General features: G+C 41.2%; 1 protein-coding gene across 1 annotated transcript in view; it reads left to right on the forward strand.

Moving 5' to 3' along the window:
* Positions 1 to 20443: 20443 nt before the first annotated feature.
* The window catches only part of Gp6 (glycoprotein VI), a 63475-nt gene continuing 57569 nt past the window's right edge, over positions 20444 to 26349 (forward strand). Inside the window, exons 1-4 of the mRNA XM_039097279.2 lie at positions 20444 to 20592; positions 20843 to 20878; positions 21816 to 22100; positions 23519 to 23806. Of these exons, the coding sequence (XP_038953207.1) occupies positions 20562 to 20592; positions 20843 to 20878; positions 21816 to 22100; positions 23519 to 23806 (640 nt within the window). The 5' untranslated portion in view covers positions 20444 to 20561. The remainder of the gene's footprint in view (positions 20593 to 20842; positions 20879 to 21815; positions 22101 to 23518; positions 23807 to 26349) is intronic.

A 26349-nucleotide genomic window follows, 5' to 3' on the forward strand; every position in this document is an offset into this window, starting at 1 on the left:
TCAATGTGATCCATTATATAAACAAACTGAAAGAACAAAACCACATGATCATTTCATTAGATGCTGAGAAAGCATTTGACAAAATTCAACACCCCTTCATGATAAAAGTCCTGGAAAGAATAGGAATTCAAGGCCCTTACCTAAACATAGTAAAAGCCATATACAGCAAACCAGTTGCTAACATTAAACTAAATGGAGAGAAACTTGAAGCAGTCCTACTAAAATCAGGGACTAGACAAGGCTGCCCACTCTCTCCCTACTTATTCAATATAGTTCTTGAAGTTCTAGCCAGAGCAATCAGACAACAAAAGGAGGTCAAGGGGATACAGATCAGAAAAGAAGAAGTCAAAATATCACTATTTGCAGATAATATGATAGTATATTTAAGTGATCCCAAAAGTTCCACCAGAGAACTACTAAAGCTGATAAACAACTTCAGCAAAGTGGCTGGGTATAAAATTAACTCAAATAAATCAGTAGCCTTCCTCTACACAAAAGAGAAACAAGCCGAGAAAGAAATTAGGGAAACGACACCCTTCATAATAGACCCAAATAATATAAAGTACCTCAGTGTGACTTTAACCAAGGAAGTAAAGGATTTGTACAATAAGAACTTCAAGACACTGAAGAAAGAAATTGAAGAAGACCTCAGAAGATGGAAAGATGTCCCATGCTCATAGATTGGCAGGATTAATATAGTAAAAATGGCCATTTTACCAAAAGTGGTCTACAGATTCAATGCAATCCCCATCAAAATACCAACCCAATTCTTCAAAGAGTTAGACAGAACAATTTGCAAATTCATCTGGAATAACAAAAAACCCAGGATAGCTAAAGCTATCCTCAACAATAAAAGGACTTCAGGGGGAATCACTATCCCTGAACTCAAGCAGTATTACAGAGAGAGCAATAGTGATAAAAACTGGATGATATTGGTACAGAGACAGGCAGATCGAACAGTGCAATAGAATTGAAGACCCAGAAACTAACCCCCACACCTATGGTGACTTGACTTTTGACAAAGGAGCCAAAACCATCCAATGGACGAAAGATAGCATTTTCAGCAAATGGTGCTGGTTCAACTGGAGGTCAACATGTAGTAGAATGTAGATCGATCCAGGTTTATCACCCTGCACAAAACTTAAGTCCAAATGGATCAAGGACCTCCACATCAAACCAGATACACTCAAATGAATTGAAGAAAAAGTGGGGAAGCATCTCGAACACATGGGCACTGGAGAAAATTTCCTGAAAAAAAAAAAAACACCAATGGCTTATGCTCTCAGATCAAGAATTGAGAAATGGGATCTCATAAAACTGCAAAGCTTCTGTAAGGCAAAGGACACTGTTGTTAGGACAAAATGACAACCAACAGATTGGGAAAAGATCTTTAACAATCCTACAACAGATAGAGGGCTTATATCCAGAATATGCACAGAACTCAAGAAGTTAGACTGCAGGGAGACAAATAACCTTATTAAAAAATGGAGTTCAGAGCTAAACAAAAATTCACAGCTGAGGAATGCCGAATGGCTGAGAAACACCTAAAGAAATGTTCAATATCTTTAGTCATAAGGGAAATGCAAATCAAACCAACCCTGAGATTTCACCTCACACCAGTGAGAATGGCTAAGATCAAAAACTCAGGTGACAGCAGATCCTGGCGAGGATGCGGAGAAAGAAGAACACTCCTCCATTGTTGGTGGGATTGCAGACTGGTACAACCATTCTGGAAATCAGTCTGGAGGTTCCTCAGAAAATTGGACATTGAACTGCCTGAGGATCCAGCTATACCTCTCTTGGGCATATACCCAAAAGATGCCCCAACATATAAAAAAGACACGTGCTCCACTATGTTCATAGCAGCCTTATTTATAATAGCCAGAAGCTGGAAAGAACCCAGATGCCCTTCAACAGAGGAATGGATACAGAAAATGTGGTCCATCTACACAATGGAATAGCACTCAGCTATCAAAAACAATGACTTTATGAAATTCATAGGCGGGGTTGGGGATTTAGCTCAGTGGGAGAGCGCTTGCCTAGCAAGCGCAAGGCCCTGGGTTCGGTCCCCAGCTCCGAAAAAAAGAAAAAAAATGAAATTCATAGGCAAATGGAGGGAACTGGAAAAATATCATCCTGAGTGAAGTAACCCAATCACAGAAAAACACACATGGGATGCACTCCTTGATAAGTGGCTAATAGCCCAAATGGTTTAATTGCCCTAGATGCACAGAACACATAAAACTCAAGAAGGATGACCAAAGTGTGAATGCTTCACTCCTTCTTTAAAAGGGGAACAAGAATACCCTTGGGAGGGAATAGGGAGGCAAAGTTTAGAACAGAGGCATAAAGTACACCCATTCAGAGCCTGCCCCACATGTGGCCCCTACATATACAGCCACTCAATTAGATGAGGTGGATGAAGCAAAGAAGTGCAGGCTGACAGGAACCAGATGTAGATCTCTCCTGAGAGACACAGCCAGAATACAGCAAATACATAGGCGAATGCCAGCAGTAAATCACTGAACTGAGAATAGGACCCCCGTTGAAGGAATCAGAGAAAAGACTGGAAGAGCTTGAAGGGGCTTGAGACCCCATATGAACAACAATGCCAAGCAACCAGAGCTTCCAGGGACTAAGCCACTACCAAAGACTATACATGGACTGACCCTGGACTCTGACCTCATAGGTAGCAATGAATAGCCTAGTAAGAACACCAGTGGAAGGGGAAGCCCTGGGTCCTGCCAAGAGTGAACCCCCAGTGAACATGATTTTTGGGGGGAGGGCGGTAATGGGGGGAGGATGGGGAGGAGAACACCAAAATAGAAGGGGAGAGGGAGAGGTTAGGGAGATGTTGGTCTGGAAACCAGGAAAGGGAATAACATTTGAAATAAATAAGAGATACCCAATTCAATAAAGATGAGAAAAAAGAAATTAGCTGACATTTAAGCAGTTTCTCATGTTGTGGTGACCACAAAGCACAATCATGTTTTACCTGGACATGATGACACACACCTACAATCCTAATACTTGAGAACTAGAGGTATTTAATCTTTTTTTTCTTCCTTTTCTTTTTTTCTTTTTGAGACAGTGTCTCACTATGTAGCCCTAGAACTCAGAGATCTGCTTGTTTCTGCCTCCCAAGTGCTGGATTGTGTGCCACCATGCTTGGTCTTCTTGGTACCTTTTAGAAGAACAGAGAGTGTTCTGAATTGCTGAGTCATACTTCAGTAACCAAAAGGGCTTGAGTAATCCAGGAAACTCCCGTGCTTGTCTTTGTTTGCTGAAGATCCAGATTCTAGTCCTGTTCTTAGAATGTTCACATTCACTTGTGATTCATGTGTTTGTGGGTATGTGTGTTTGTGAGTGTGGATATTTGTATGTATGTATGTATGTATGTATGTATGTATGTATGTATGTATGTATGTGGTTGTGTGTGGTTTTGTTTGTGTGAGTGTGTGTGTGGTTTTGTGTGTGTGTGTGTGTGTGTGTGTGTGTGTGTGTGTGTCTGATCTGAAGAATTCAATAGGCTGTTTGAATGGACATAGCTGGGGGCCTTATTACTGAAGCATGGGCAACTTGGCAGTGGCTACACCAGTGAAGAGAATGACTCCTCTTTCCCCATCCACTATGGCAATAGTTTCTTAGGGAGGGATGGGGCCTTTGAGTACTTTTGCAAAAATAATCTCATGCTCTTGAGATTTCACCCGACGAAAAAGAAAAGGAGGGTAGTGGGTTAAGAGTGGTTGTTACTCTTTTAGAAAACCAAGTTTAGTTCACAATACCCATAAGGGACAGCTCACAGCTGCCTATAGCTCTAGCTACAGGGATCAAACATCCTCGTCTGGCCTTCACAGGCACAACACTTACATCCACAGTCCCACAGATACACAAAAATAATTACAAATCTTTAGAAACAAAACTAAAAGAAGACACAATGATTTTTATCCCTCCAGACCTAGTCCAGCCTCTGGGAGCATTCCTGATATTTGTAGTTTAACAGGACCTCTTCAGGAGTGTCTCAGTCTGGCTTGGGGAGAAAAGAATGTTCCTCCAGTCTAAGGTTTTTGAAACTTTAGTCCTTATCTCTGCACCCTTGTATGACTTTGTTGTGACACTAGGTTTGTTTTTTTTTCTTTTCTACAAGGTGTCTACAAGGAAAAACCCATCCTTTCTACCCCACCAAGTGTTATGGTCCCTTTATGAGAATGTGTTGTGGAAAATATTTGTACTGGCTGGTTTTGTGTGTCAACTTGACACAAGCTGGAGTTATCACAGACAAAGGAGCCTCAATTGAGGAAATGCCTCTATGAGACCCAGCTGTAAGGCATTTTCTCAACTAGTGATGAAGGGGGAAGGATCCAGATGATTGTGGGTGGTGCTGTCCTTGGGCTTGTAGTCTCGGGTTCTATAAGAGAGCAAGCTGAGCAAGCCAGGGGAAGCAAACTAGTAAGTACATCCCTCCATGGCCTCTGCATCAGCTCCTGCTTCCTGACCTGCTTGAGTTCCAGTCTTGACTTCCTTTAGTGATAAACAGCAATGTAGAAGTGTAAGCTGAATAAACTCTTTCATACCCAACTTGCTTCTTGGTTGTGATGTTTGTGCAGGAATAGAAACCCTAACTAAGACATCTCAATCCAGGTTTCTATCCCACCTTTGATCATTCAATTCCCAATAAAAGGCATACAACTTTTATATTGATAAGCCTTGATTGGCATTACAGGTGGGCAGATATCTACCCTCTAAGCTATAATCTATTTCCCCATCAATAACCCTAAATTATAATTTGCCATGTTCTGTCTGGGATACTCTTTAACTTCAGTTGGCCAGCCCTCATGGCCATGCTTTCATGACTTACCTAATCCATGGTGTTTTCCTTTTCTTCATCTTCTCTCTCCTCCTCATGGTCTCTGTTTCTGACCCCAAGCCTGGGAACCCCCCCCCCAAACCCTACCTATCTCCTGTCCAGCTATGGGCCGTCAGCATCTTTATTTACCAATCAGGGATAACTTGGGGGTCAAGGTCACATAGCGTCACTTAGGTCCACATGCACATTTTTTGACCTTGGGGGCAATCAGGCCTTGGGAGCCAGTATTTAGCATTATAATACATAGAAAAAGATCAAACCTCAACAACAGGGGCTCTTAACTTTCCTAATGCTTTGACCCTTTAATATAATTCCTGATGATGTAGTGACCCCCAACCAAGAGTTATTTCATTGCTACTTCATAACTGTAATTTTACTACTGTTAAGAATCATAATGTAAACATCTTTTTGTAGTCTATCTGATATGTGACCCCAGGGACAGGGTCAATTGATCCCAAGGGAGTCACAACCCACAGGTTGAGAATCTCTGCTTAAGAAAGAACTGTGACCTTTCATTGTCTTTTGCCAGACACCTAAGACCATTTCTTCTGTTTAAAGAAGAAATGTTATCTTATTTCCAAATTTTATCCAAGAAGGCCAGAAAGACTTCCAAATATGCTTTTTTCTCCTGGGACTACGCAGGGCCCTACCCATGCCTTGCTTCTGTCAATTGTTCCACAAGTGGTCAGACCCCAGTGACCCGGAAGTGATTGCTACAGGTGAGGAAGCTGCAGTCCAATCCAATACCTTTTCAATTGGAGGATTCCCTGTGACTGTTTGGGTAATGCTGGGGTGCATTGAGTGCAGGTTTTATTAGTGTTCTGCTTTGGTGAGGCCAAAGGATTGGAGATGAATGACAGGAGGGAAAGTTATTATGGAGGAGAGCCATGCCATGTGAGGTTGGGCTGGCTGCAGGCAAGAGAAAGGAGAGATGGGAAGGGGAGAGGGGAGATGGAGGTAGAGTCAGGATCCTTTGTTCTGGTTTTATGGGAAAGGTAGGATAAAAAGGGTTCAGAGAGATTCATTTGAATAATTTTAGCATTTCTGGGGTGTATGGGTCATCTTAATTCTTGGTAGCCTGATTCTGTAGCAGAGACCTGGAATGGAGTGGTGGGTTGGAATGGAGTGTAGGTATGAGAGAGTGTGGGCTCTGGTTTGATAGGTTTGGTGTGAATAGTGCAATGGTAGCTCTGGGATAGGAATTCTCCAAAAGGCCAAACAGACTCTAAGATCCCAGACCATAAGGAACAGAACAGTCAATTCCAGAGGCCACAGAAGCGACCCTCAGGGGGTCCCAGCGAGCACGAGAGAGATCAGGTTCTGAATTTCTGACCTCATAGAACATGCAGCTTGGGACTATTGGAATTGGTTTCCTAGGTGAGGTGAGTTTTTGAGGGATGGGTTAAAGTTGGGACTATAGGGAGAATGGGGAAACTTCAGAATCCACATGGCAGAAACACCAGACAAACAGAAGGCCGAGACGTGTACTTAAGGTAGCTGAGTAACCGCATTGCTGGGTTTACAGGAGAAACAGGAAGTGGGAGGACTTTGTGGAGTGGTTCAGCTGGGTCAGGAAGTTGCTGGCCATCAATTTAGCTGGCTATCAGGCAGGAGGGGGTGGCTCATTGGATGAAAGATGGTATTAGGAGGTTGTCAGATGTCTGCAGCTGAAAACTTCCCTTTAGGTAGAGTGAGTTCTAGTTCTTAAAAACAATTAGGTTCCTTTTGTCCTCAGCAGGGGATAAGCATGATTTGCTCCACAGGGTTTCTATGGCAATATTAGGGATATGATGGTCGTCATGACTAGGGAGTAGTGTAACTGCTTACGCAGCGAGTGAAGTTCCAGGACACTGCCAGAACTGAATAATAGACTGGTATCAAATACAATTTTAAAGACTGATTCACAAAGAGATTTTTCTTATGTACATTTATTACATTGTGTACATTTAATGACTTTATTATTGGAAAGAGCATCCATGAGCATAACACTGTAGGAGCTGGCTTCTCCCTGGGACCCAAGGCAACACTCACATGCTTTTAGGTCTTTGATTTGCATTTCTCTTATGACTAAAGATAATGAATATTTCTTTAGGTGTTTTGCGGTCACTTGGCATTCCTCAGCTGTGAATTCTTTGTTTAGTTCTGAACCCCATTTTTTAAATAGGGTTATTTGTCTCCCTGCAGTCTAACTTTGTGATTTCTTTGTATATTTTGGATATAAGGCCTCTATCAGTTGTAGGATTGGTAAAGATCTTTTCCCAATCTGTTGGTTACCATTTTGTCCTAACCACAGTGTCCGTTGCCTTACAGACGCTTTGTAGCTTTATGAGATCCCATTTGTTGATTTTTGACCTTAGAGCATAAGCCATTAGTGTTTTGTTCAAGAAATTTTCTCCAGTGCCCATATGTTCAAGATTATTCCCCACTTTTTCTTCTTCTTTATTTTTTCCATCTTTATTAACTTGAGTATTTCTTATTTACATTTCGATTGTTATTCCTCTTCTCGGTTTCCGGGCCAACATCCCCCTAGGCCCTCCCCCTCCCCTTCGATATAGGTGTTCCCCTCCCCACCCTCCCCCCATTACTACCCTCCCCCCCAACAATCACATTCACTGGGGGTTCAGTCTTGGCAGGACCAAGGGCTTCCCCTTTCACTGGTGCTCTTACTAGGCTATTCATTGCTACCTATGAGGTTGGAGCCCAGGGTAAGTCCATGTATAGTCTTTGGGTAGTGGCTTAGTCCTGGAAGCTCTGTTTGGTTGGCATTGTTGTTCATATGGGGTCTCAAGCCCCTTCAAACTCTTCCAGTCCTTTCTAAAATTCCTTCAACGGGGGTCCCATTCTCAGTTCAGTGGTTTGCTGCTGGCATTCGCCTATGTATTTGCTGTATTCTGGCTGTGTCTCTCAGGAGAGATCTACATCAGGGTCCTGTCAGCCTGCACTTCTTTGCTTCATCCACCTTATCTAATTGGGTGGTTGTATATGTAGGGGCCACATGTGGGGCAGGCTCTGAATGGGTGTTCCTTCAGCCTCTGTTCTAAACTTTGCCTCCCTATTCCCTCTCAAGGGTATTCTTGTTCCCCTTTTAAAGAAGGAGTGAAGCATTCGCATTTTGGTCATCCTTCTTGAGTTTCATGTGTTCTGTACATCTAGGATAATTCAAGCATTTGGGCTAATAGCCACTTATCAATGAGTGCATCCCATGTGTGTTTTTCTGTGATTGGGTTACCTCACTCAGGATGATATTTTCCAGTTCCCTTCATTTGCCTATGAATTTCATAAAGTCATTGTTTTTGATAGCTGAGTAATATTCCATTGTGTAGATGTACCACATTTTCTGTATCCATTCCTCTGTTGAAGGGCATCTGGGTTCTTTCCAGCTTCTGGCTATTATAAATAAGGCTGCGATGAACATAGTGAAGCATGTGTCTTTGTTATATGTTGGGGCAGTTTTTGGGTATATGCCCAAGAGAGGTATAGCTGGGTCCTCAGGTAGTTCAATGTCCAATTTTCTGAGGAACCTCCAGACTGATTTCCAGAATGGTTGTACCAGTCTGCAATCCCACCAACAATGGAGGAGTGTTCCTCTTTCTCCACATCCTCACCAGCATTTGCTGTCACCTGAGTTTTTAATCTTAGCCATTCTGACTGGGGTGAGGTGAAATCTCAGGGTTGTTTTGATTTGCATTTCCCTTATGACTAAAGATGTTGAACGTTTCTTTAGGTGTTACTCAGCCATTCAGCATTCCACAGCTGTGAATTCTTTGTTTAGCTCTGAACCCCATCTTTTAATAGGGTTATTTGTCTCCCTGCGGTCTAACTTCTTGAGTTCTTTGTATATTTTGGATATAAGCCCTCTATCAGTTGTAGGATTGTTAATGATCTTTTCCCAATCTATTGGTTGCCGTTTTGTCCTAACAACAGTGTCCTTTGCTTTACAGAAGCTTTTCAGTTTTGTGAGATCCCATTTGTCGATTCTTGATCTTAGAGCATAAGCCATTAGTGTTTTTTTTTCCGGAAATTTTCTCCAGTGCCTATGTGTTCGAGATGCTTCCCCACTTTTTCTTCTATTAGTTTGAGTGTATCTGGTTTGATGTGGAGGTCCTTGATCCATTTGGACTTAAGCTTTGTACAAGGAGATAAGAATGGATCGATCTGCATTCTTCTACATGCTGACCTCCAGTTGAATCAACACCATTTGCTGAAAATGCTATCTTTTTTCCATTGGATGGTTTTGGCTCCTTTGTCAAAAACCAATTGACCATAGGTGTGTGGGTTCATTTCTGGGTTTTCAATTCTATTCTACTGGTCTATCTGTCTGTCTCTCTACCAATACCATACAGTTTTTATCACTATTGCTCTGTAATACTGCTTGAGTTCAGGAATGGTGATTTCCCCAGAAGTCCTTTTATTGTTGAGGATAGTTTTAGCTATCCTGGGCCTTTTGTTATTTCAAACAAATGGAATTATGAATTTGCAAATTGTTCCGTCTAACTCTCTGAAGGATTGGATTGGAATTTTGATGGGGATTCCATTGAATCTGTAGATCGCTTTTGGTAAAATGGCCATTTTTACTATATTAATCCTGCCAATCCATGAGCATGGGAGATCTTTCCATCTTCTGAGGTCTTCTTCAATTTCTTTCTTCAGAGGCTTGAAATTCTTATCATACAGATCTTTTACTTGCTTGGTTAAAATTACCCCAGGTATTTTATATTGTTTGGGACTATTTTATTTTTTTCCTTTTTTTCTTTATTAACTTGAGCATTTCTTATTTACATTTCGAATGTTATTCCCTTTCCCGGTTTCTGGGCCAATATCCCCCTAACCCCTGCCCCTCCCCTTCTATATGGGTGTTCCCCTTCCCATCCTCCCCACATTACCGCCCTCCCCCCAACAATCACGTTCACTGGGGGTTCAGTCTTGGCAGGACCTAGGTCTTCCCCTTCCACTGGTGCTCTTACTAGGCTATTCATTGCTACCTATGAGGTTAGAGTCCAGGGTCAGTCCATGTATAGTCTTTGGGTAGTGGCTTAGTCCCTGGAAGCTCTGGTTGCTTGGCATTGTTGTTCATATGGGGTCTCGAGCCCCTTCAAGCTCTTCCAGTCATTTCTCTGATTCCTTCAACGGGAGTCCCGTTCTCAGTTCAGTGGTTTGCTGCTGGCATTTGCCTATGTATTTGCTGTATTCTGGCTGTGTCTCTCAGGAGAGATCTACATCTGGTTCCTGTCAACCTGCAGTTCTTTGCTTCATCTAATGAAATGATCATGTGTTTTTTATCTTTCAGTTTGTTTATATAGTGGATTACATTGATGGTTTTCTGTATATTAAACCATCCCTGCATGACTGGGATGAAGCCTACTTGATCATGATGTATGATTGTTTTGATGTGCTCTTGGATTCGGTTTGCAAGAATTTTATTGAGTATTTTTGCGTCGATATTCATAAGTGAAATTGGTCTGAAGTTCTCTTTCTTTGTTGGGTCTTTGTGTGGTTTAGGTATAAGAGTAATTGTGGTTTCATAGAAGGAATTCGGTAGCACTACATCTGTTTCTGTTTTGTGGAATAGTTTGGATAGTATTGGTATGAGGTTTTCTATGAAGGTCTGATAGAATTCTGCACTGAACCCATCTGGACCAGGGCTCTTTTTGGTTGGGAGACTTTTAATGACTGCTCCTATTTCTTTAGGAGTTATGGGGTTGTTTAAATGTTTATTTTATCCTGATTTAACTTGGGTATCTATCTAGGAAATTGTCCATTACCTCCAGATTTTCAAGTTTTGTTGAATATAGGCTTTTGTAGTAGGATCTGATGATTTTTTGAATTTCCTCTGGCTCTGTTGTTATGTCTCCCTTTTCATTTCTGATTTTGTTAATTTGTACACACTTTCTGTTTTCCCTGGTTAGTCTGCCTAAGGGTTTATCTATCTTGTTGATTTTCTCAAAGAACCAGCTTTTCGTTCTGTTCATTCTTTGTATAGTTCTTTTTCTTTCTACTTGGTTGATTTCAGCTCTGAATTTGATTATTTCCTGCCTTCTACTCCTCCTGGGTGTATTTGCTTCTTTTTGTTCTAGAGCTTTTAGGTGTGCTGTCAAGCTGCTGATATATGCTCTCTCCTGTTTCTTTCTGTAGGCACTCAGAGCTATGAATTTTCCTCTTAACACAGCTTTCATTGTGTCCCATGTGTTTGGGTATGTTGTACCTTCATTTTCATTAAATTCTAAGAAGTCTTTAGTTTCTTTCTCTATTTCTTCCTTGACTAGGTTATCTCTGAGTAGAGCATTATTCAACTTCTATGTGTATGTGGGCATTCTTTCCTTATTTTTTATTGAAGACCAGCTTTAACCCATGATGGTCTGATAGCATGCATGGGATTATTTCTATCCATCTGTATCTGTTGAGGTCTGTTTTTATCACCGATTGTACAGTCAATTTTGGAGAAAGTACCATTAGGTGGTGAGAAGAATGTGTATCCTTTTGCTTTAGGATAGAATGTTCTATAAATATCTGTTAAGTCCATTTGGTTCATGGCTCCTCTTAGTCTGTCTACGTCTCTCTTTAATTTCCGTTTCCATGATCTGTCCATTGATGAGAGTGGGGTGTTGAAATCTCCTACTAGTATTGTGTGAGGTGCAATGTGTGTTTTGAGCTTTAGTAAGGTTTCTTTTATGTATGTAGGTGCCCTTGTATTTAGAGCATAGATATTTAGGATTGAGAGCTCATCTTGTTGGATTTTTCTTTCATGAATATGAAGTGTCCTCCTTTATCTTTTTTGATGACTTTTAGTTGAAAATCGATTGTATTCGATATTAGAATGGCTACTCCAGCTTGTTTCTTCTGACCATTTGCTTGGAAAGTTGTTTTCCAGCCTTTTACTCTGAGGTAGTGCCTGTCTTTGTATCTGAGGTGTGTTTCTTGTAGGCAGCAAAATGTTGGGTCCTCATTGCATATCCAGTTTGTTAATCTGTGTCTTTTTATCTTGGAATGGAGTCCACTGATGTTGAGAGATATTAAGGAATAGTGATTGTTTCTTCCTATTATATTTGTTTTTGGATGTGATATTTTGTTTGTGTCCTTGTCTTCTCTTAGTTTTGTTTCAAAATGATTAGTTTCTTGCTTTTTCTAGTGTATAGCTGACCTCCTTGTGTTGGGCTTTACCATTTATTATTTTTTGTAGGGCTCGATTTGTAGAAATATGTTGTGTAAATTTGGTTTTGTCATGGAATATCTTGTTTTCTCCATCTATGTTAATTGAGAGTTTTGCTGGATACAGCAACCTATGCTGGCATTTGTGTTCTCTTAGGGTCTGTATGACATCTGTCCAGGATCTCCTGGCTTTCATAGTCTCTGGCGAAAAGTCTGGTGTAATTCTGATAGGTCTGCCTTTATATGTTACTTGACCTCTCCCCCTTACTGCTTTTAATATTCTTTCTTTGTTTTGTGTATTTGATGTTTTCACTATTATGTGACAGGAGGAATTTCTTTTGTGGTGCTATCTATTTGGAGTTTTGTAGGTTTCTTGTATGTTTATGGTCATCTCTTTCTTTAGGTTAGGGATGTTTTCTTCTATGATTTTGTTGAAGATATTTACTGGTCCTTTGAGTTGGGAGTTTTCACTCTCTTCCATACCTATTATCCTTAGGCATGATCTTCTCATTGTGTCCTGGACTTCCTGTATGTTTAGGGCTAGTAGCTTTTTCTGTTTTACATTAGCTTTGACAGTTGTGTTGATGATTTCTGTGGAGTCTTCTGCTCCTGAGATTCTCTCTTCTATCTCTTGTATTTTGTTGGTGATGTTTGTATCTACAGCTCCTTGTCTCTTCCTTTGGTTTTCTATATCCAGGGTTGTCTCCCTTTTTGCTTTTTTATTGTTTCTATCTCCATTTTACTTGTTTATTTGTGTTTTCTTCCATTTCTCTAAGAGAATTCTTTATGTCTTTCTTGAAGTCCTCCATCGTCATGATCAAATGTGATTTTTAAATCTAGATTGTGCTTTTCTGGTGTGTTTGGATATTTTGTGTTTGCTTTGGAGGGAGAATTGGGCTCTGAAGAATCCATGTAGTCTTTATTTCTATATCTTGGGTTCCTGTGTTTGCCTCTTGCCATTATGTTGTCTCTGGTGTTACCTTGTTCTGCTATTTCTGACAGTGGTTAGACTGTCCTATAGGCCTGTGTGTTAAGAGTGCTGTAGACCTGTTTTCCTCTTTTCTTTCAGCCAGTTGTGGGAAGAGTGTTCTGCTTTCAGGCGTGTTCCTGTCTACTGGTCTTCAGCTCTTCCTGTGGGCCTGTGTCCTGAGTCCACCAGGCAGGTTGCTTGGAGCAGAAAAGTTGGTCTTACCTCTGGTGTCCGGCCTGGAGTTGCTTCTTTTTTTCTTTTTTTTCTTCTTTTTTATCTTCGATTTTTATTAAATTGGGTATTTCTTATTTACAATTCAAATGTTATTCTCTTTCCAGGTTTCCTGTCCATCAGCCCCCTAAACCCTCCCTCTCCCCTCTTTGTTTTTTTCTCTTCATAAAATTTGACCCATCTTGAGGTATTTTTTTTATTAACTTGAGTATTTCTTATATACATTTCGAGTGTTATTCCTTTTCCCCCCTCCCCTTCCTTATGGGTGTTCCCCTCCCAACCCTCCCCCCATTGCCGCCCTCACCCCAACAGTCTAGTTCACTGGGGGTTCAGTCTTAGCAGGACCCAGGGCTTCCCCTTCCACTGGTGCTCTTACTAAGATATTCATTGCTACCTATGAGGTCAGAGTCCAGGGTCAGTCCATGTATAGTCGTTAGGTAGTGGCTTAGTCCCTGGAAGCTCTGGTTGCTTGGTATTGTTGTACATATGGGGTCTGGAGCCCCTTCAATCTCTTCCAGTTCTTTCTCTGATTTTTCAACGGGGGTCCTATTCTCAGTTCAGTGGTTTGCTGCTGGCATTCGCCTCTGTATTTGCTGTATTCTGGCTGTGTCTCTCAGGAGCGATCTACATCTGGCTCCTGTTGGTCTGCACTTCTTTGCTTCATCCATCTTGTCTAATTGGGTGGCTGTATATGTATGGGCCACATGTGGGGCAGGCCCTGAATGGGTGTTCCTTCAGTCTCCGTTTTAATCTTTGCCTCTCTCTTCCCTGCCAAGGGTATTCTTGTTCCCCTTTTAAAGAAGGAGTGAAGCATTCACATTTTGATCATCCATCTTGAGTTTCATTTGTTCTAGGCATCTAGGGTAATTCAAGCATTTGGGCTAATAGCCACTTATCAATGAGTGCATACCATGTATGTCTTTCTGTGATTGGGTTAGCTCAGTCAGGATGATATTTTCCAGTTCCAACCATTTGCCTACGAATTTCATAAAGTCGTTGTTTTTGATAGCTGAGTAATATTCCATTGTGTAGATGTACCACATTTTCTGTATCCATTCCTCTGTTGAAGGGCATCTGGGTTCTTTCCAGCTTCTGGCTATTATAAATAAGGCTGTGATGAACATAGTGGAGCACGTGTCTTTTTTATATGTTGGGGCATCTTTTGGGTATATGCCCAAGAGAGGTATAGCTGGATCCTCAGGCAGTTCAATGTCCAATTTTCTGAGGAACCTCCAGACTGATTTCCAGAATGGTTGTACCAGTCTGCAATCCCACCATCAATGGAGGAGTGTTCCTTTTTCTCCGCATCCTTGCCAGCATCTGCTGTCACCTGTGTTTTTGATCTTAGCCATTCTCACTGGTGTGAGGTGAAATCTCAGGGTTGTTTTAATTTGCATTTCCCTTATGACTAAAGATATTGAACATTTCTTTAGGTTTTTCTCAGCCATTTGGCATTCCTCAGCTGTGAATTGTTTGTTTAGCTCTGAACCCCATTTTTTAATAGGGTTATTTGTCTCCCTGCGGTCTAACTTCTTGAGTTCTTTGTATATTTTGGATATAAGGCCTCTATCTGTTGTAGGGTTGGTAAAGATCTTTTCACAATCTGTTGGTTGCTGTTTTGTCCTAACCACAGTGTCCTTTGCCTTACAGAAGGTTTGCAGTTTTATGAGATCCCATTTGTCGATTCTTGAACTTAGAGCATAAGCCATTGGTGTTTTGTTCAGGAAATTTTTTCCAGTGCCCATGTGTTCCAGATGCTTCCCTAGTTTTTCTTCTATTAGTTTGAGTGTGTCTGGTTTGATGTGGAGGTCCTTGATCCACTTGGACTTAAGCTTTGTAAGGGTGACAAGCATGGATCGATCTGCATTCTTCTACATGTTGACCTCCAGTTGAACCAGCACCATTTGCTGAAAATGCTATCTTTTTTCCATTGGATGGTTTTGGCTCCTTTGTCAAAAATCAAGTGACCATAGATGTGTGGGTTCATTTCTGGGTCTTCAATTCTATTCCATTGGTCTATCTGTCTGTCTCTGTACCAATACCATGCAGTTTTTATCACTATTGCTCTGTAATACTGGTTGAGTTCAGGGATAGTGATTCCCCCTGAAGTCCTTTTATTGTTGAGGATAGTTTTAGCTATCCTGGGTTTTTTGTTATTCCAGATGAATTTGCAAATTGTTCTGTCTAACTCTTTGAAGAATTGGATTGGTATTTTGATGGGGATTGCATTGAATCTGTAGTTCGCTTTTGGTAAGATGGCCATTTTTACTATATTAATCCTGCCAATCCATGAGCATGGGAGATCTTTCCATCTTCTGAGGTCTTCTTCAATTTCTTTCTTCAGTGTCTTGAAGTTCTTATTGTACAAATCCTTTACTTGCTTGGTTAAAGTCACACCGAGGTACTTTATATTATTTGGGACTATTATGAAGGGTGTCGTTTCCCTAATTTCTCTCTTGGCTTGTTTCTCTTTTGTGTAGAGGAAGGCAACTGATTTATTTGAGTTAATTTTATACCCAGCCACTTTGCTGAAGTTGTTTATCAGCTTTAGTAGTTCTCTGGTGGAACTTTTGGGATCCCTTAAATATACTATCATATCATCTGCAAATAGTGATATTTTGACTTCTTCTTTTCCAATCTGTATCCCCTTGACCTCCTTTTGTTGTCTGATTGCTCTGGCTAGAACTTCAAGAACTATATTGAATAAGTAGGGAGAGAGTGGGCAGCCTTGTCTAGTCCCTGATTTTAGTGGGATTGCTTCAAGTTTCTCTCCATTTAGTTTAATGTTAGCAACTGGTTTGCTGTATATGGCTTTTACTATGTTTAGGTATGGGCCTTGGATTCCTATTCTTTCCAGGACTTTTATCATAAAGGGGTGTTGAATTTTGTCAAATGTTTTCTCAGCATCTAATGAAATGATCATGTGGTTTTGTTCTTTCAGTTTGTTTATATAATGGATCACATTGATGGTTTTCCGTATATTAAACCATCCCTGCATGCCTGGGATGAAGCCTACTTGATCATGGTGGATGATTGTTTTTATGTGCTCTTGGATTCGGTTTGCCAGAATTTTATTGAGTATTTTTGCATCGATATTCATAAGGGAAATTGGTGTGAAGTTCTCTTTCTTTGTTGGGTCTTTGTGTGGTTTAGGTATAAGAGTAATTGTGGCTTCATAGAAGGAATTCAGTAGTGCTCCATCTGTTTGAATTTTGTGGAATAGTTTGGATAATATTGGTATGAGGTCTTCTATGAAGGTCTGATAGAATTCTGCCCTAAACCCGTCTGGACCTGGGCTCCTTTTGGTTGGGAGACCTTTAATGATTGCTTCTATTTCCTTAAGAGTTATGGGGTTGTTTAACTGGTTCATCTGTTCCTGATTTAACTTTGGTACCTGGTATCTGTCTAGGAAATTGTCCATTTCCTGTAGATTTTCAAGTTTTGTTGAATATAGGCTTTTATAGTAAGATCTGATGATTTTTTGAATTTCCTCTGAATCTGTAGTTATGTCTCCTTTTTCATTTCTGATTTTGTTAATTTGTACACCCTCTCTGTGTCCTCCCGTTAGTCTGGCTAAGGGTTTATCTATCTTGTTGATTTTCTCAAAGAACCAACTTTTGGTGCTGTTGATTCTTTCTATGGTCCTTTTTGTTTCTACTTGGTTGATTTCAGCTCTGAATTTGATTATTTTCTTCCTTCTACTCCTCCTGGGTGTATTTGCTTCTTTTTGTTCTAGAGCTTTTAGGTGTGCTGTCAAGCTGCTGACATATGCTCTTTCCTGTTTCTTTCTGCAGGCACTCAGCGCTATGAGTTTTCCTCTTAGCACAGCTTTCATTGTGTCCCATAAGTTTGGGTATGTTGTACCCTCATTTTCATTAAATCCTAAGAAGTCTTTAATTTCTTTCTTTATTTCTTCCTTGACCAGGTTATCGTTGAGTAGAGCATTGTTCAATTTCCACGTATATGTGGGCATTCTTCCCTTATTGTTATTGAAGACCAGTTTTAGGCCGTGGTGGTCCGATAGCATGCATGGGATTATTTCTATCTTTCTGTACCTGTTGAGGCCCGTTTTTTGACCATTTATATGGTCAATTTTGGAGAAAGTACCATGAGGAGCTGAGAAGAAGGTATATCCTTTTGCTTTAGGATAGAATGTTCTATAAATATCCGTTAAGACCATTTGGCTCATGACTTCTCTTAGTCTGTCTACGTCTCTGTTTAATTTCTGTTTCCATGATCTGTCCATTTATGAGAGTGGTGTGTTGAAATCTCCTACTATTATTGTGTGAGGTGCAATGTGTGTTTTGAGCTTTAGTAAGGTTTCTTTTACGTATGTAGGTGCCCTTGTATTTAGAGCATAGATATTTAGGATTGAGAGTTCATCTTGGTGGATTTTTCCTTTGATGAATATGAAGTGTCCTTCCTTATCTTTTTTGATGACTTTTAGTTGAAAATTGATTTTATCTGATATTAGAATGGCTACTCCAGGTTGTTTCTTCTGACCATTTGCTTGGAAAGTTGTTTTCTAGCCTTTCACTCTGAGGTAGTGTCTGTCTTTGTCTCTGAGGTGTGTTTCCTGTAGGCAGCAGAATGCAGGGTCCTCATTGCGTATCCAGTTTGTTAGTCTATGTCTTTTTATTGGGGAGTTGAGGCCATTAATGTTGAGAGATATTAAGGAATAGTGATTGTTGCTTCCTGTTATATTCATATATGGATGTGAGGTTATGTTTGTGTGCTTTTCTTCTCTTTGTTTTGTTGCCAAGATGATTAGTTTCTTGCTTTTTCTAGGGTGTAGCTTACCTCCTTATGTTGGGCTTTACCATTTATTATTCTTTGTAGCACTGGATTTGTAGAAAGATATTGTGTAAATTTGGTTTTGTCATGGAATATCTTGGTTTCTCCATCTATGTTAATTGAGAGTTTTGCAGGATACAGTAACCTGGACTGGCATTTGTGTTCTCTTAGGGTCTGTATGACATCTGTCCAGGATCTTCTGACGTTCATAGTTTCTGGCGAGAAATCTGGTGTGATTCTGGTAGGTCTGCCTTTATATGTTACTTGACCTTTTTCCCTTACTGTTTTTAATATTCTTTCTTTATTTTGTGCATTTGGTGTTTTGAGTATTATGTGACGGGAGGAGTTTCTTTTCTGGTCCAATCTATTTGGAGTTCTGTAGGCTTCTTATATGCCTATGGGTATCTCTTTTTTTAGGTTAGGGAAGTTTTCTTCTATGATTTTGTTGAAGATATTTACTGGTCCTTTGAGCTGGGAGTCTTCACTTTCTTCTATACCTATTATCCTTAGGTTTGATCTTCTCATTGAGTCCTGGATTTCCTGTATGGTTGGGACCAGTAGCTTTTTCTGTTTTACATTATCTGTGACAGTTGTGTCAAGGATTTCTATGGAATCTTCTGCTCCTGAGATTCTCTCTTCCATCTCTTGTATTCTATTGGTGAAGCTTGTATCTACAGCTCCTTGTCTCTTCTTTTGGTTTTCTATGTCCAGGGTTGTTTCCATGTGTTCTTTCTTGATTGCTTCTATTTCCATTTTTCATTCCTTCAACTGTTTGATTGTGTTTTCCTGGAATTCTTTTAGGGATTTTTGTGTCTCCTCTCTATGGGCTTCTACTTGTTTATTTATGTTTTCCTGGAATTCTTTCAGGCATTTCAGGCATTGCGATTCCTCTCTGTAGGCTTCTACTTGTTCTCTAAGGGAGTTCTTCACGTCTTTCTTGAAGTCCTCCAGCATCATGATCAAATATGATTTTGAAACTAGATCTTGCTTTTCTGGTGTGTTTGGATATTCCATGTTTGTTTTGATGGGAGAATTGGGCTCCGATGGTGCCATGTAGTCTTGGTTTCTGTTGCTTGGGTTCCTGCACTTGCCTCTCGCCATCTGATTATCTCTAGTGTTACTTTGTTCTGCTATTTCTGACAGTGGCTATACTGCCCTATAAGCCTGTGTGTCAGGAGTGCTGTAGACCTGTTTTCCTGTTTTCTTTCAGCCTGTTATGGGGAAAAGTGTTCTACTTTCGGGCGTGTAGTTTTTCCTCTCTACAGGTCTTCAGCTGTTCCTGTGGGCCTGGGTCTTGAGTTCAGCAGGCAGGTCTCTTGCAGCAGAAAAGTTGGTCTTACCTGTGGTCCCGAGGGTCAAGTTCGCTCTCGGGGTGCTGCCCACGAGCTCTCTGGGGCGGCAGCAACTAGGAAGATCTGTGCCGCCATTTCCGGGAGCTTCAGTGTACCAGGGTTCCAGATAGTGTTTGATGTTTTCCTCTGGCATCCGAGATGTGTGTGCAGAGTGCAGTCTCTTCTGGTTTCCCAGGCGTGTCTGCCTCTCTGAAGGTTTAGCTCTCCCTCCCACGGGATTTCAGTGCAGAGAACTGTTTATCAGGTCTGTTTCCTTCAGGTTCCGGCGGTGTCCTGGAGTTGCTTCTTAGATCTGGGTTTCAGCGCTCTGTGAGGTCAGCAACCAGAAGGGCCCACCATCGCTTGGGACCCTGTGCACAGGCGGCCCAGATGGCGCTAGGCATTATCCTCTAGAGTCAGAAATGTGGGCAGGGAGTAGTCTCCTCTTGCTTCCCAGGTGTGTCTGCTCCTTTGAAGGTCTAGCTCTCCCTCCCAAGGAATTTCTGTGCAGGGAGCTGTTTGGCTGGGTCCCTTCAGATCTGGGTGGTGTCTGGACCGTAGCATTGAGTGCCCCTATCTTCCTGTTCTCAGAGGCCCCATACAGTTTCCTCTTGGGCCAGAGATTCCATAATCTGCTTTTAAGTTGCATTATTTTTGTTTCTGTTATTTGCATTGTCAGTGTAGGGTCTTTGCTGTGTAGTTATTTGCTCAGAAAAGTTACCGAGATATGCACATATTGCAGAAGCATTGGTTTTTATCGTTTCTGGCTCTACCCTCCTATAATCCAAGTTGTCTTATTTCATCTCTGCCTATTTCCCATCCAGACTATTCTAACTGTTCCAGTAGATTTGTGGGTTATTTGGGATCCACGTTTTCTGGTTGCATCTCACTGTTTTCTCTCAAACATTGACAAGAATATACATATATGGGAATACCAGAGGATAGTATATCTATACATATAATATCTTTGAGAATTTAAAGCCTGAAGAGACAGAATATAAAGGAACCACTGCCTGCCTGGCCTCTATATGTGGTATAGAATTAAGAAGTCATAGACATGGATTGTGCAAGAGCTTATGCCCTTCCTGTTTTGTTGGATGTCATAATTCTTGACAGGGTTTCCAGAAACCAGTCTGCTCTATCCGATGGGTGTGTTCCCCTGTGCAGGCAGTGTCACTAGTTCTCTGTGTGTGGATGTGGAGATCTGGCACAAATCATTGTCATGGGCCTTGGGGCTGCTCTTCTTGGACTTGGTAAGTACCACAGGAGTCATTATTCTTAGCCAGAGGGTAATTAATACAAACTCCAAGGTTTAAAACTCCCTCCCTCCCTTCTCCCCCCCCAAATTCTTCCTTTAGGAAGACCTGGCCTGATGGCTGCAAAATGTCCATTCCTGACCTCTGCCTGTCTATCTTGCCCTGCTGTTTTTAATCTGAACTCTGGGTTTGGATCAGTGTATAACAGGACAGACTTCTCTCATCAGAACTTTTTTTCCTGTTTCAGTGTGTTTAATAGAGCAGAGGATCTGGGCACACTATGGTGAGTCTGTTTCTGTTTTAGCCCTGGGGAACTGAATTTTGGTTTGGAGTAGCATTGGAAGTTTAGGAATCTTGAGCAGATCCTGAGATGCAGTTTATATTGGCAGCCACCTTTATACCTCCTTCATATTTAGTCCTTACTAGTGTAGCCATCTTTGGGGTATGGATCCTTCACCATGGGCTACAAAGACCTCCATGCTATCCAGTCTAGAAGGATATGGAGGAGGGGGCACCCAGACCCTTGTTTATTCCTTAGGATTCAGGCATTTAATTTTGAATTTAATTTGCTTTCTTTTTCTTCTCATCTCTTCTCATGTGTGCTGTGTCTGGCTCTCTTACTGAGGCCTGCTCCTAGGAAGACATATCATCAATGGGACAGAGTTGAAGTAAATGCTTTCTAATAAGGGGGCAGCACAAAGGAGGTTCATTTATATTCAGAGGCTCCCAGGTTTTTTTTTGTGAGATTGGAGTGGTAGATAATGGTTGGTTTTTACAGAGAAGCAAGAGACAAAGAAAGACATAGGTCAGTGATTTAATGGAACATCACGCTGACTGGCCCATGAAAATGTCAAGGTTTGGTGATAAGAATATCAATCCTCAGGGTTGATTCCTGGGCTGGCAGGAGACAAGGAGAGAAGTCACTTGATAGCACTAAGGTATGAGAGTTATCCCTATGTTGTTTGAAAACAGTAAAGATGATTAGGCCTATTGAAACATGCCAGAAATTCTGCTGGTTCGTTTTTATTCAACATGACATTAGCTAGAGTCATCTAGGAAGAAAGAATGCCAACAGAGCAATTGCCTCCACCATATTGGCCCTTCCACCTGACTGTGTGACCATTTTCTTGATTCATGATTGATGTGGGAGCTACTCCATAACTTTCTGGAACCAGGCTCTCCTGACATTAGATGACAAGAAATCTTCTGTGTCTCTGTAGGACCATCTCCTTATCCTTCAATCTGGGCAGTACCAGGAACTGTGATTTCCACAGGCAGTACTGTGACTGTCTTCTGCAGGTCCCCTCCAGGAGTGACCAACATGCGTCTACAGAATTTTTTACACAATGAAATATGGTATGATAAAACCCCACAGGGAGACCAGGAGGTTTTTGAGTTCAGTCTGCAGAATGTGATACACACCCATGCTGGGATTTACTACTGTAGCTATTACAATGGAGGCAAATGGTCACAAACTAGTGACAAATTGGAGTTGATTGTGACAGGTGAGTAATTGCCATGAACACTGTTCTTCAGCTTTTTGCCTACCTCAGTGAACTACACATGCCCCATCACAGGCCCTGCCCTGTATGTCTGCTCCTATACATTGATCTCTCTTCTTTCTTTTCCTCTTCTGTCCTATCTTGTCCTATCCTCCCTTTGCTTCCTCTTCTCTTATTTTATCCTTTCCTTTTTTTTTTTTGGTTCTTTTTTTCGGAGCTGGGGCCCGAACCCAGGGCCTTGCGCTTCCTAGGTAAGCGCTCTCCCACTGAGCTAAATCCCCAGCCCCTATCCTTTCCTTTTTAATTTCCATTTTCTCTACTTCTTTTGGAAGCAGGATCTCAAATATCTCAGTCTGATCTTGAACTTGATGTGTATCCACACATAATCTTGACCTTCTGATCCTTCTGATTCTACTTTGTTAGTACTAGCACTATATACTTGGTCAGCCACATCATTAATTTGATGATGGGCATAAAACTCAGGGCATTGCATATATTTTGCAAGACCTCTACCAACTTAGATTCATAACCTGATCCTTTGTAGGTTTGTGATCCTTCCTCTGTGCTAACTGTAGCCTAGGCTCCCTTCAGAATGGTGACTATGGTCCCTAAGTGATGGAGATCATGGGGAACGACAGCACATTCTGTAACTACATAGAACCTTCTATGGTTGTTTTTCATAGAAAATAATATGAGCATGCTTCATGATATTTATAGATTGATGAATTAACTTTTGGTTTCATATTGTCTTTTATAAGACTGAATTTTATGGTCAATTTTAATAATGTTTTTATTTTTAAAATTTTTAATTTTTAAAATAAATTTATTTTTCTTGAATATTTTATGTATTTACATTTCAAATGTTATCCTCTTCTCTCCTCTCCCATATTCCTTCCTCTTCCCCCTGCTTTTATGATGATGCTCCTGTTGCCACCCACCCACTCCAACCTCAATGCCCTGGCAATACCCTACACTGGGGAAATAAGCCTTTACAGGACCAAGAGCTTTTCCTCCCATTAATGCTGGACTATGCCATCCTCTACCTCATATGTGGCTGGAGTCATGGGTCCCTCCATTTGTACTCATTGGTTGGTGGTTTAGTCCCTCGGAGCTCTGGTGGAGTCTGGTTGAATGATATTATTGTTCTTCCTATGGGGTTGAAACCCCTTCAGCTCCTTCAGTCTTTTCTCTAACTCCTCCACTGGGGTCCCCTTGTTCAGTCCAATGGTGAGCTGCAAACATTCTCTCAGGTTAATAATGTTTTTAAATAACAGGGTCTTTTTGTGATTTTGAAATCTCTATTTAGAGCAGGATGATTTCAAATTCACAGAGATTTACCTGCCTCTGTTTCCCGAGTCCTACCTAAGATTAAAGGTCTGTGTTACCATAAGCAGCTAACCACGGGGTCTTTCCACTTCTAGGTGCTTACAAGGAGAAACCATCTCTTACTATTGATTCAGGACCCCAGGGATTCTCAAAAAGAAATGTGACTCTGGTCTGTCACACACATCATTTCTTTGACCTCTTCATCCTCTGCAGAGATGGAAATGCTTCCTTTCCTCGGAACTGCTTACAACAGGACCATAACACATTCCTCATCTCCCCTGTGAGCCCAGGGTACAAGAGGACCTACAGATGCTTTGTATCTCCCAAAGTCAATTCCTATTTGTGGTCATTGCCTAGTGACCCCCTTGAGCTTTTAGTCCCAGGTAAGAATATCTGATAGTTGGTCATTGTCTCTGTGCTTAGAGCAGTCCCAAGGGATGCCATGTGGGATATTATTTGCATCTGGACTATGAAGAATTTCTGCTAATCATGTGAAATTAGGTCAGATGCAGGTGTATTCTTTTGGAGAACAGATATTACCCAACATAGTACATGGTGTTCTACATAGTTGTGACTTTGTAACTTACTTCAGTGTGTGTACAGGCACTCGTGCGCGCACACACCCACCCCACCCACCTACACACACACACACACACACACACACACACACACACACACACACACACCCCTCCCTAGCTAATAGTGATATTGAAAATGAAAGAGTCTATGCTAGTTTCTTCATTCAGGAAGTCTTGAATCTTTTCTCACAACATCTTTTGTGAGCACAGTGCTGTGTCTAAACTGCCATGGTGGGCATTATATGTTAATTATATTTTTTGGGGACAGATACAAGTATAGTCATGCTGGGGGTAACAGTAGTTACCTATCCATAGTAAGATGCATTCGGAAAGATGCTGTACCACTTGTTTACTGTTACCCACCAACATTCCTTTCTGAATCTTGTGCATGACAAGTACAGCACTAGCCAATGGTGACCGAAAATTTGAGTTTGTGCTAATGTTTTCATTGAAGGTGATTTTCCAGAACTCAAAAGATCTTCACCTTTCTTTTCTTTACTTTTATTTTTTAGATTATAATCTATTTACATTATTTTCTCCCTTTTAAATCCACCCATATACCCCTCCTTGTTCTCTTTCAAATTTATGGTTTATTTTTCCATTAATTGTTATATATCTATCTATACATATTACACATATATCTCTACCTCTGTCTATGCCTATCTATCTGTCTGCCTGCCTATCTATCTATCTATCTATCTATCTATCTATCTATCTATCTATCTATCATCTATCTATCTATCTAAAACCTACTCAGCCTGTACAATGTTCTTGTTCGTATGTTTCCAGAGATGATTTTTTGTTGTTGGATAACCAAATGATGTGCTATTCTCTGGGGAAGACTATTTCTCCCATTCTTAGCAGTCTTAGTTCCCTGTAGTTATTTTTGTAGGGTTTAGCCTATACCCTTTGATATGTCTACTTTGTTGTTGTTGTTCAGGGCATAGTTAGGCAGTCATGTTAATGAGACTTAACATGTGTTGCTTCTGACATTACTAGAAGTCGCAATCTCACAACAAAATCCCTTTGGCTCTTATAATTCCCCCTCCCCCTTCTTTCAAAATGTTTGAGTCATTTTGTAGATGTATTCATTGTACCTGGGCCTCATACTGTCCATTTGTTTGTAATGTTATACATAACATAATGTGCAATGGTCTTCATCTGTTGAAGGGAACTTTCCTTGATGAGGGATGAGAACACTTATTTGTTCCACCACCTTTTGTCATCACGGTGCTACCTCTGAATAACCATCAGTCCAGCAGTGTCAGACTGTGTGTCTGCCTCCACACTGGGGTGCCTGATCACTGCTGGCAAGCTGTTTAGGGGAGGAGAAGAGCCAGAGATAGGGGTCCAGGCCCATGTTTTCCTGGGTGAGAAGATACAGGATCTCGGATGCATGCTGTGGTTTCCGTCCTCCTGACCTCAGGGAGTTGGGAATGGGGGTTTACAGGTCTGTGATTCTCCTACGTGCCAGGCAGAAAGGGATGAGCCTATGGCAGGGATGGAATCCTGTTTGGTTCCAAGTGAGTGATGAGCATGAGAAGGGGCTGAAATACAGAATATTTACAGGATATTTAGGCATGACTCTTTCAGATGAAACCTCCCCTCTCCATGATTCTTGATGAGGGAGACGGTCCTTGCTTGGCCAAACTACTTTATTTGATGGTGGATATGAAGGTGCACATCTTCCTCAGGGTGGACCAGGGATTAAATATCCTTTGCAGGAAGGAAGGACCAGGAACAGAAGAAGCTCATTGGCTTCTGCAGCCCATCTAGATACCTCATCAGCAAGGAGAACTCCAGGCAGGGCCAGGGAAATTCAACTTGGGAATTAGAGAAATCATCAAGTGTGCATGGGTAAGATGGTCATGAGGAGACAGGAGGAAGAAATCCCATGTAGAATAGAGATGAGTTTTTATGGGAGCAGGCAGCATATAGGGCTGTTGGTGGTGTCTTCACACAATTAGACATCTACTTCTGTGCAACATCTGCTGATGGCTTTTAGTTTTATTGTTGCATTCAAGAAATTCTCTGTGATCTTCAGAATTTTATGTCCAAATGGGATATTTGAAATACACATCTCCATAGAGCCCTGAACTGGAAAGTCTCCACGCATCTTCCTCACATACGTCTTTGTACTGACAGAGGGTCTGGATGTCTGTCTTGAACTGGGACTCTTCAGATATCCTCTTTTGCTGTCACTTCTCACATGGCTCATTGTCAAAACATCTTTTGTGTTTGGAAATACCTTTTAAACTCCCATTTCTTCTTCTTTTTTTAATGTCATCTCTGTCATGCCACAGTCACCTTTAACCCAGCCGATTCATTGTCTTTCTTCTTTCTACCTG

Source organism: Rattus norvegicus, chromosome 1 (genome assembly GCF_036323735.1).
Source record: "Rattus norvegicus strain BN/NHsdMcwi chromosome 1, GRCr8, whole genome shotgun sequence".
NCBI classification, from domain to species: Eukaryota; Metazoa; Chordata; class Mammalia; order Rodentia; family Muridae; genus Rattus; species Rattus norvegicus.